The 12143-nt window shown below is 41.5% G+C and overlaps 1 protein-coding gene across 1 annotated transcript in view; it reads right to left on the reverse strand.

Annotated features, from left to right (window-relative positions):
- Positions 1–11853, reverse strand: part of COLQ (collagen like tail subunit of asymmetric acetylcholinesterase) — a 38666-nt gene extending 26813 nt beyond the window's left edge. Inside the window, exon 1 of the mRNA XM_053983311.1 lies at positions 11748–11853. Coding sequence (XP_053839286.1) covers positions 11748–11853 — 106 coding nt within the window. The remainder of the gene's footprint in view (positions 1–11747) is intronic.
- Between the last annotated feature and the right edge of the window lie 290 nt (positions 11854–12143).

The raw sequence follows: 12143 nt of genomic DNA on the forward strand, positions 1-12143 counted from the left end.
TAGTTTTTCAAGTGTCTCAGAAAATATATTACCTCAGTTCCACCATCCCATGTTAATGGGGGTGGCATTTTCTCAGTCCTCATGCACAGAAAAGAGCTGCCCAGAGGAGTGGGATTCAGCAGCATTCTGGGGTAGTTCATGTCATCCAGATTTTTTTTTCTCTATTAAAACACTATTAGTGATGATATCTTTGAGACCTGAGTCAATTGAATTCTGGAAGGGTCCATAATGAAGACTCTTTCTCAGCTTTTCCTCACAAGTTTGAAACTCAGTCAAAAACTTCAATTGAAGAGAAAGACAGAAGATTTATTAAAAAATAGGTATATTGTTTCATTTAAAGCTTTAAATATGTACTGAAAATGCCAATGTCCTTTAAAAAGTAACAGAGGTATAAGTCACCTGTCTCCAGCACTTACACGTAATAAAATACAAAGATATGAAGAGTTACGTTTTATATTGGCTTCACCTAAATTCAGTCACTCTTACGCAGCTGTAAACAAGTTTTTCAATTTTTAGCACACAACTCCTGTGCTTGTCTGAGTTTCAGGATTGCATTTGAACATACTGCACTGGGACAAAATAGCACAGTATTAAGGTAATGGACAGCCTGTAATTTAACAGGGTATAAAGTGTGATTATTACTTTATTTTAGGCCACGTCCCAATATAATCTTTCTTAGTATCACCTCATTTCATGGTCTAGTTAAAATTTCAGTGGGATTATTGTCATTCAATGAGAATAAGAATATCAAAGTCAACTAGCCTGATGTGGCTTAGTTGTTAAGAGATCTCTACCAGCAACTCTTCCTGCAGAAAAAGATGTATATTACTGCAGTCGTACTGCTACTTAAAAAAAAAAAAGTGTTGTTCTTTAAATATTTTGCAAATACAAGATTAAATATAGATGTACAGCTATAGTTCTAATATGATACTTATCACATCCTCATAAGTAAATTCCAGTCCTGAATTATAAAAAATTTGGATTCTCCTTTCTAGAAGAAAAGCCTGAGAATCTGTGGAACAGCTTTATTGTGAAAAACACTATATCCAAGTGAGTTGGTAAAAAAAACCAACCTGATTTCAGTCTTTATACTACTGTAACACAAGTTAGGTTGAAGCCCACTCTGGGTTTGCTGGTATGAACAGTGATAGCATGTACTGATCTCAATGAGGAGACAAGCAAAATCTAAATACAGTAACAGTAATAGATACTATTACTATAGATATTATTAGACACTATTACTAATAGATGCTATTCCTATAGATAGGTACTAAATTCTAATAGACACTATTATTATATACCAAGTAATTATATACCATTAATAGTAAAGATATTGCTATACAGGACAGGTATCAATTATGTAATGACTTGGGTAGTTAATATTTCAGGGGCTCCATCAGTAACCCTGGCTCTGCTCTGGAAGGTGCATTTATCAAGCAAATATTTAAGAAAAGACTGATTCTAGACCCAAGAACCTTCCCCACTCAGGTATGACAGGGGATATGACAGCAGGAGCAAAAACCCAATGATTCACAAAGGGACTGCAGATAGGACTGCTGTAATCTGATCTTCCAGTAAGCACTACATTTCTTTGGTATGGATCTTTCAGTAACTGCAATAGGTCCAAGATGTACAACTATTACAGTATTGCCTTGATTTATATCACAAAAGGGTTACCTTGGCAGGCTTACAGGCTCTTTGCAGATGCAATGCGTATTTTTAGGCTCCAGGTTAGCTTTGTTTGCTAAACACAGCTTCAGAATACTCCAGTCCCCATCAGTGGAAAAAATCTCAGCCCAAGAATAGGACTGTCATAGTTTTCTGTGAAATATGAAGACCCTGCCTACATGGAGCATGCGTTTACATATCTCATATGGAAGCTGCTCTTTCAACAACTCCAATGCCAAAGAACATATTCAATAAGAAAAAAAAGACAAAATTAAAAAATCCTTTTAGGACTTGTTCAAGAGGCAGTTGTTTTCAAGGAACATAAAAATTAAAACAATCACCTTTGAAATAGAATGTATTTAAATTCTCAAGTTATTTTTATGGGCAGGGCTATAAGTTAATCCAGTTCCAGAAAGTGACTTTATAAATCTATGGGTATACTGCCAATGGTAGCTTCAGAAAACAACATACTTTAGATAAGATGTGATGTTTCATTTTGCTGCTGCAGATTTCTTGTCACCATAGCTGAAATTTGGGAACTCTTATTCAAGATGGTACAACACAGAGCCAGAGAGAAGACTTCATCCAGGCTGAGTCCCTTGGAGTGGGGCTCATATGAGGTCTATGAGGCTTCCTAGGGCAGATCCTAGAGGAATCTTTAACCTCACAGCTGCAACAGAAATACCAGAGATATTCTGCCGGATTCAAGCCAGATTTACAAGATTTCACTGAAAAGAAATCATAAATAAACCATGAAAGTGACTTTCATCCTAAAATCACAAAGCTGTAGGCTGAATGCCAGGAGGAAAGGACAAGAAAGGAAAAGGATACTTAACATGTGTTTCCCTTCCTATTTATGACTACATTGATCCAGCAAGCCCTGATGGGAAGCCGAGCTATTATCCAAAGTCTCGCCCTGACAGCAGGGCTGGTGACTTGCCCAGCTTGTGACAGACAGAGCTCTGCTGGATGGAGCCCTCTGATGGCTGACATACATCACAGATGCTTCTCCCACTCAGATGGCACTCAGAATTAATAATAAACCAGCTGGGCAGACCAGCCAGTTAATGAATGTGGGCTTGTCCAGCTGAAACTGAGCCTTTCATCTGCTTTGTTGTCATTCATTCAGGCTCCTCTCAGCCTCCTTGCAAGGACAGCAGAGTGCCATAGGCTGCAGCCACCCAGCTCCAGAATGGACATCTACTGCAAGGCATAAGGGCACATTTTCCTTTAGTTAGGAAAGCTTAAGAGCTTGTTAAAGGTGCCTTTATTTACAGAGCAGATGCAGGTATTAAGCTCTCCTTCAAACTGCCAAAGATAAGTGCCAGCATTAGCAATGTATGCTTCTTTAAAGTGTGTTCTATGAAACTTTTTGACCCAAAGTGTACTTTAAGAACATATAAGCAGAGATGAGAATACAGCTTGTGTTTGGAGCTGAGTTGAACAGTCAAGTTAGTGAATTTTCTGCATCTCCCAGTACATTTTTGAACTTGAACCTTATAGCTGATGGCTGCAATATATCCTTTCCTATAAATCAGATTAAATATGCCAAAGAAACATATCCAGCTTAGGTAATGATGTCTGTGCAGAGGAGGTGGTGACCCATGAAATTCCCATGGGAGTTACAAAATGAGACACAGAGATGCAGCTCTGCCCTCCTACTAGTTTCCTTTTGCTTAAGATGGGCTTCAGACTCTTTAAGAAACATAGCAAAGCAGATCAGAAATTATTTCAATTAATTTTAGAAAATTAAGAAATCCAGATGAAACCTTGCAAGTTTCTTTTAATAGAATCATAGCATTCTTTAGGCTGAAAAAGACCACTAAGTTCTAAATGTTAACCTAGCACAATCAAGAAAATCTCACAAAAATTTGAAAGTGCCCCATTTTTAATCTCTGAAGAACCACAGGCTACGGCAGCAGTACTTTGCCAGCGGATGCACACTCAGAAATTGTCTTAAACAAACAAACAAACAAACAAATAAATAAATAAATAAATGTCTTTAAAAATCAGTCAGTGCTCCCAAAGCTTGACAATGGCATGATCCCTGGCACACTGCCTGGACAGCGGGCCTGGATATTCACCTGGCTACAGGAGCAAGGACACTCTGTCCTCCATCCCCACCTAACATTAAGCCCACATCTCTCAGCAGCTCTGGCAGCCTGCCTGGGGAGAGGGGTGGCTGCATCTCTGAGGTCAGCCCTAAAAAACACTGCAGACATGGCAAGATGTGAGAGAGCAAAGGGGCCTGTGGGATTTTTAAGCTAAGGAAAGGCCTTTTACTCCCTGTATGTAACATTTCGGACATTTTATCTGTGTGTGTATGTGCATGTATGAGGACAACATGTATGCCAGAAGATTATACACTGTTCTCTCAGACTGATTGCAGAAGGAAAATTCTGAGATCATTACAGGGGGAGAGAGAGGAGGATTTGCTTGTGTTGGCTCTGCATTCTGTTTCACAAAATAATGAAAAATCCCGGTAAAATCTAATGGGTGTAACACTTCAGTAGGTTATAAAACAGGTTTGTAAAATAAAGCCGTGTCTTATAAATTCCAGTAACCATGACAGGGCTATTCTGTGCAATTTTCCTTCTATTGCCTTTCACTTGCAGAGCTCCAGAGCTCTAGACACTGCTAAACAATGTTGACAGTTCTATGAGTTCTCCATCAGTGCACGAGAAACTGAGGCACAGAGAAGTTAAGCAAGTCCAAGTCCAGGGATAACTCCATTACAGTCCCAGAAACAGACTTCCAATCTGGTGAATTACAATATCTCATCTCAATCATTTCATGAACCAGATCATAAAACTCAACTGCTCTTCCCACCAGACCAGTGGTAGAAATACTCTGAGTATTAAACCCTAAGAATTTACTGTAATCTGTAGAAGAGCCTGAAGCCCAAAAGACTAAAGCAGGATGGCCTGAAAGACTTCTGCATGTCGTCATTCACTGCCACATAGTCCTTTCCCACTTTGTGTAAGATCAGTAGCAACAAAGCTGAGAGACACCAGTTCCACCCTTTTGCAAGTGCAAGATCATAATCTGTCAGTGCTGGCATAGATCAAACATGTACTTGACTTTGATGTTGCTCCACCATATGCTCAGACAGTCCCAGACAATCCCTATGAGACTGTGGGTGTTGCTGTGTGCTCAAAAAGACTTCAGAGAAAAGCCTCTCAATTCTTTGAAAGCTTGTTGCCATCAACTAGATTAATTCCTCACGACTCTCTTGCTGCAACAGATTCCCAGGCCAGACGACTTTGTTCTTCTGCCTTTGACCAAAAAACCCAACTATATATTGACTTTGTATTGTAAAAAAGTTGTTAACTTTGTAGTTTCAAGAAGCTGGTAAAAATACTTTGTAATCACTTCCCTGGGTAGAAGAAAACTGAAATTGTAGCACTGCCTTTACTTGTGTGCATTCCCCAGAAGCCTACATTTATCCATATACTCTTGCTAGTTCCTGAGAAAAATGGTCAACTTCTTTTCCCCACAGTGTTTCAGTTCTCCTCTGTGGTTTCCCTACACCCATCTTGTCTTCCCAAATGCTTTTTTACCATCACAGCTGTGTGACTACAGAAAGAGTCCCCACAATTTCCTTCCCGTTAAAGGGGTGATTCCTCGGAGAGGAGAAGGGAAGAAATAGAATACCTAGGTTGGGGTCTGTTAATTCCTGTAGAGTTTTTCCTCTCTTGTTTATTTCTGATCTTCCTCAAACAATTTCCCCTAGATTCGAAGGTCTTGCCCTGTTCTTTTTTATCTCCTAAGCTGCAGCATGAGACAGATCTCCCAGCCGTGTTCTGGCTGAGTGCTGTGCTGCACCACAGCTGATTCTGCAGCCACACACCACCCTAGCACAAGGAGCTAAAGACTGCAGGGATACAGGGTCTATTGTGACAACAAATGTCCTCCTGTCTAAACACAACTGATACTTTTCTATGGTTTTAACTAACATTAGCAGTTTCTTTTGCTGCAGTCACCAGCACTGCTGGTGCTTCTGTGCCAATAGCCCACTCATGGGAAGCCTCTGATGTGGGAAGTGTCCCACTTCACATGGGAAGTGTCTGATAGGAAACAGAGTGGCAAATGCAAGGAGGCTAAAATGTGAAGCCACAGACTGTTCCCCTCCTGTGCAGGGGTTTGGTAATATTGACATGTCCACAAATGAAGTGTCTGTACTAAAGGCAGAGGCCTACAAGCACCATCTGTCTACAACTACATGAGGACTAAGCTGATTTTACAGCACTTTGGATTGCTTGTTGGTGGGGCTTCTATCCTTTCAGTGAAAATACCTGATTTTGAAACAGCTTGCTTTCCTGTGCTGGAATTTAAGCCTCCACCTTTCAGTCTGCTCATAACAAAAATCTAGTATTTACCAGCATGTCCAATGCCCATGGACTACAGACAGTGCTATCCTCATTCATGGCAATGGTACAGCATGGACAACTTGGACCAGCTGGATCTCCATGTCAGCTGCGGATCACTTTCAGCTGAGGTTCCCATTTGGGAAATGCTGCCTGTCGGAAGCATTCGTAGGTTATAGAGAAACCTCCAGATCAGTTACTGCTTCCTTTGCTGGAAAGCCAAGCAAGCACTGCCTCAGCTCCTGCACTGACCTCTGTCCCTGGCAGCTGGAGGACTTCTTCACAACCCAACAAGTGAATGCTATGATATTCACCTTCAACAGCATTTCACTTTCCCTTTACCTGCATTATCACTTTTTCATTATCTTTTTTATCATTATCATTATCTTTTTTTGACAAAACAAGCACCATGTCAACCAGTAATGCCATAAACACATCAGAAGCCTCTTCCTTCTCCTTCATGCAAGACCAGGGCTGTACTTAAAGAGCTTTGCTGCAAACAGGTTCCAGCTTCCTCACTAGAGGCTATGTCCTCTTCTGATTTTTATTTACTGCTGCAAGGCAAGCACCCAACCTCCTGAACTGCTTCTGATGTCCTTTCCTTGTCCCTTACCCACAGGATCAAGTGGGCTCCTACCCACTGGTTTACTGTGAATTTCAGAGCACCTCTGGGGGACCTTGGCTATTGAGGATGACATCAGTGTTCCCTTCCTGTGCCCTTGCTGATGAGAAGGTGGATGCAGGCACGGAGTCACGGACAGGCTTGTGACCTGCACCAGAGTGGCTGCTCTGCTCTCACCTTACTCAGCACAGGTGTTGCAGCACGCACCACCAGAGAAGTCCTAAGGTGATTTCTTTCCTGAGTATCATCTACATTGACCTGAGCAGGACAACCAGTTTGGGATTTTCACAGGTCATATCTACCAGGGGAGAATATAAAGTCAAATCAGGTGTTTTATTAACTCTGCTTATTTAAAGACCCATTTACTTGAAGCAACAGTAACCACACCATACTAGGCTGTTAATTTGCTACCAGTTCAAGCCTTTCCCCAGAGGTTGCTCAGGAACTGTCTTCTTTATCAGCTTAGAAGGGTAGCCACTGTGCCTTCCTTCTTTTGGCTTATCTTTCCAGCTACCCATTTGGGCTATCAAATTAAACCAGCCAGCCAATCCCAAGGTTATTTTCTTCTCTGAAGCTGAACAGAGAATCTACTGAAAGAATATTTTGTTTCTCTTTCAGGCTCATATGAATCGCAAACAAGACAGAAACCTCTCAAACATTCTGCCCCAAGACCTTTGCCAGCTCAGCTCCACAGCTAGGTGACTGCCCTCTCATGGCCAATGATACTTTGCTTTCCTTCTTCTAATGAAGCTGTAGCCTTTGCCAGTGGCTCATTTCCATCAGGAATTTTAATCTAACCACAGCTTTCCTGCTTATGTTTGTTCCATGAGAAGCCCACTAATCAATGGTACCAGGATGCTCAGTACCTCCTGGGGCCCATGATGACTTTACAGAGCAGAACCAGGCTTCCTTCCCTGGTCTGATATTTTTGCTTGCTAGTCACCCTTTGGGTTATTTTCCTAGCGGGCTCTGTCTGCTGCCTTTTAAGAGTCTTCAAGCTTTTACTTTTCATCTTGTTTTAAATTCCTTATGCAACTTTCTTTCTCTTGCAAACACTCTGATATGTCATTCTCCTGTGATTTTAAATAAATATTTACAATTAATATTAATATTTACAATATTTACAAACTCTTTAGAAACAAAATACATCCACCTGACATCTTTACTATCCATTATGACAATGTTAGGGTTCCTGCAGGGAAAAGAAAACCAAACCCTGATGATGGGGTCAGATATTCCTTTTATAGAAAGACAGCCCTGATCCCAACTCCCCCAATGCCAGGAATCATCCCTTGTTTTTGTGTCCATTCTCTCCTGCTGTTTCTCTTACAAATGCACAATGCCCTCTGCCCACAGCACAGCACCACAGTGGCTCCTAATGTCCCTTCTCTGGGCTGCCCAGCCACGGCTGTCACCCCATACAGCTCTTCTTCCCAGCCCACCTTGCCCATCACCACAGCTTCAACAGTGTCAATCCACAAGAAAACTGAATTCTTTCCTGCAGCTCTGCCACATGAAGCCTGGTTGTAAATGTTATACCTTCCTGACTCAAAGAGGATGAACCTAATGCCCAGTGAGATATAATGTTCCTTTTCTTCAGGAAAATAATAGGACAAAGGCAAAGAAAGTGTGAGGAATACTGCCAATAGTGCTCTGATATCCCATTGAGTTCTTTTACACTGATCCACCATAATATTTCCAAAGGATTATGAATCAGTATTGACTGTAGGAGCCAACTGACTCAAGGGATGCACTTGTGGCATGCGTAGAAGGCCAGAAGAAGCACTGAGATGCAGTTCTTTTTCTTTGGATGCTTCTGGTAATTTAAATACTTCCCATCTCTGCAAAACCTTGGGCCTGGATGAGCAATAAAGGGGAGGAGAAGGAAGGAGGAGGACAGGAAGAGAGTCTTTCTACTACCTGAATTTGGAAGGTGGCTTGCTTCAGGCTGGTTCTTACAAGGTGCAGACTGGTTCATATAGCCCTACTAAAAATTACTAAAGAACTCATGCCTTCATCATGTGAGTGCAGCAGTTCAGGAAACTCAGGGCAGAGCTCTGAAAAATAGATGTAAATGACACCACAAACACAAGTGGTAGTGTGGTAATCACATATCCTCTGAACAGAGAGAGAGATAGCTTTTCCAGGATTTTCCTGGGAAGCTGTGAGAAAGCTGTGAGAAAGCTCAGAGAAAAGAATGACAAACAATTATCTTCACTTGCTGCACTTGTTGTTGTGCACATGTGGAATGTGTTATGGAGATTTGTTTACCAAAGTGTGATTTCTTAACTGGCGAATGGTGACTGTGTTTGAATTTCAGGGACCAACCTGGTCTGTCGGTATAGGACTGTTGGTAAGTGGGACGAGTGTTTCTTAATAGAATAGTATAATATAGTATAGTATGATATAATAAAGCAATTGATCAGCCTTCTGCAATCATGGAGTCAATGCTAATTATTCCCTGGCTGGGGGCTTGGGGCGACATGGTAGGACATGGGTGGGATATGACAGGTTCCCCTGAAAATAACCTGCTGTCTCCAGGCTACCTATCCTGGGGGTCTTCACTGACATGTGGAACCACTGCTAGATGCTGTTATAATATGTTATAATACTATTCCCTGGAACATTTTCTCCAGAAATGACACTTCAGCACTGTGAGACCCAACTCTTTGGATCTGACATGACATTTAAAATACTTCTAGAAACAAGGATGCATTGTTGCTTGAGATTGATGGGACTCTAAGGTGGAGGTAGCAGAAAACAAAGATCCAACTTATTCTTCTTTCCCCAATTATTGTACAAACACTTTTGCACCCTACAGGCTGTTTCCCCTTTGTTTTCTGGTTACCGCTTTGTGACTTGTAAGCCTTTTTATTTCTGACCTGTTGCTATGCAAAGATGTGTGAGGACAGAAATAAAAGTACTTTTAGGCTAGAAGTTTCCAGACATACCTGGAAAATACCTGAATATTTTTTCCCAACTACAGGAAAGACAAGCGATTGCTTAAGAACATTCTCTCTGCTAGATGGGATTGGTTTCAGAATTTGAAAGTGCACTGCTGAAATTCATTCTTTAAATGTGAAATTACATCCTGGTGCTGAATACAAATAATTGACTCAGCTAATAGTCAGAGAACATTTGAGCAATCACTAAAATAACTGAGAATGTAAGTGGAATTAATTCACCTTCAGTGTAAATGGAATTAATTCATCTTCTGTGCCCACTGTCAGATTTCTACCAGAAAAATCAGAACTTACTGCTTTTTTCTTAAAAGTTTCTTAAAATGCAGATGCAACCAAAGCACTAAAGGAATACCTTATTATATATTTTTAATACCAAATAGCCTTGATTAGCAAGTAATAATGGCACATAGGTATGTCTCAATCCAGCCTTGGGGCTGTGAGATTATGACAGAATCTTTGGCCAACTGCTATTTTTTCCACATTTTATCAAGCAAACATTGACAATACATGCATGGCAGGAGCCTCACTAACCGCTTGCTGGGTATAAAGATGATTTTCAGTGCCTTGGCCAGAAGAACAGAGCATGGGACTTTGCCATGGAACAGACTGTGGGGTAGGGATCTGCCCAACGGGGTCTTGCAAGACAAGAACCCAGGACTGCCCTGTGGAAAATGCTCTACTACAAGGAGCAGGCTCTGGCATTTTCCTTCATGTTTACCTCTTCTACTATGGTTTCAGCAGAGATGACAAGTCTTCCCTCTTTTTAGGGGCAGGTTATTTGTTGAACTGTTATTTAACAGGACAGCTCAAATGTCTTCTGTAGACACACAAATGTGTGGCATAGGAGAAGGCAATGGAAACATCACATTCTTGTTTCCCTGTGTATCATCTACAAGAGTCAAAGAAACACAAAGTTCTTCAAAACAAGTTTTGAGGTCTGATGTTATTGCAAAGCAATTTGGAATATATCAGGGAAAATAAATCCTGGTGACTCCTGTACCTCACCATTAACTAACCTCAACATAATGGAAAAAGCACATCCCAATCCAAAAGAAATGGTAACAAATTTAAAGGATTTTTAACATCTTAGAGAGCTTGAATGTAAGCTCTCTAAGATGCTAAATGGGTACAGCAAAGATATAAAGGTAGAGCCTTTAAGTCCATATCTAGGGTTGATTTTATGTACAGACTTAAAATATGCACCCCTCTGATCACTGTGAAAGCCATGGGGAGGATCTATAGGTGTAGCAGGCCCTGACCTGCCAGTCTCAGTTGAACCATCTCAAATCTAACACTGAGGGAACACAGGACATTAGTTGGAAGCATCTGTATTGATACAGAATAACAGATGGAAGGTGGGAGACAGCAATTTGCCACAAAGTGGTGAAAGTTTCTCAACGAAGATGGAGTCAGAGCTCTCGCCAGCTTTCCCCTTCCTTTGCACAGAACGTGACTAAAGGGAAGTCCTGCTGCTGAAACTGTAAAATCTATTAAGAGGGATTTCCAGTGCCCTGGCTCAGCTGACAACTAATTTGTTTTGTCTTTGCCTAGCAGGGATTTTCCATGCAGTGGACTCTTGTTTGCTATGTAAGTCATCCGAGTATTTGTTAGTGTCATAGCCAGAGCCAGATGATGTTTATTCTGCTAACATCCAGTCGGGCTGCAGCAGCACTCATTGAGGTCAGGGCTTTATTTATAGAAGCAGATATACATTGAGATTAATTTTCTTTCCCTTGCTGTATTCTACCTAAACTCATCCAAAATAGAAAGAAACATGCAGGCATGCAAGTCATAAACTAATTGGGCCAGATCCATGCATTAGCACAGCACCACAGAGGCCAATGGAAAAAAAGCGTTTTTGAGCAGCTGAAGATCTTGCCCATTATTTCTCATGGGGAAGGGAAGGGAGGGGTTTAAAACCAGAAATTATAAAGCAAAAAGCAAAACTGACCAAGCAACAAAATGTCCTGACTTGTGGAAGAGCAGATCTGCAATGCAAACCCCTCAGCCGAGATCTGCAATTCGAAGTTGTTTTTTTATCTCCTGTGCTCCCAATCACCAGAAAGTGCAAGAATCAGAGTGCAGAGTGCTCCAAGCGAGGAAAAGGAATGACTTAAAGCAATTTACCTGCTGAAAGTGAGAAGACATTGTCAGCGTACGCAGTCTGAGACAAAGCAAAGCAGAAGAAAAGCAGCAGGTAAGATCCCCAGACAAGCGGGCTGAGGACAAACATGCTGGCTCTGCCCTGGCAGATCCCAGCTCAGAGGCACAAGGCTGCTTGGGGGCTCTCTCCCCTCTCTCCCTTGCCTGCTCTCTGCCTCTGCCCTCACTATGGGATGCGTGTGTGTGTGTCTGTCTGTGTACGTCTCCCTCTCTCTCTCTCTCTCTCTTTTCCCCCTCCCTCTCCGTGCCTTTAGGAAGAAAGAATGCCAACCATTTCCCATTAAATCTTCTCCTTACACTAGACACAGTTATATTTAACTCCTGTGCTGGATCAGTTGCCCTTATTGTGGACATTAGCTG

This window comes from Vidua macroura, chromosome 1, assembly GCF_024509145.1.
Source record: "Vidua macroura isolate BioBank_ID:100142 chromosome 1, ASM2450914v1, whole genome shotgun sequence".
NCBI classification, from domain to species: domain Eukaryota; kingdom Metazoa; phylum Chordata; class Aves; order Passeriformes; family Viduidae; genus Vidua; species Vidua macroura.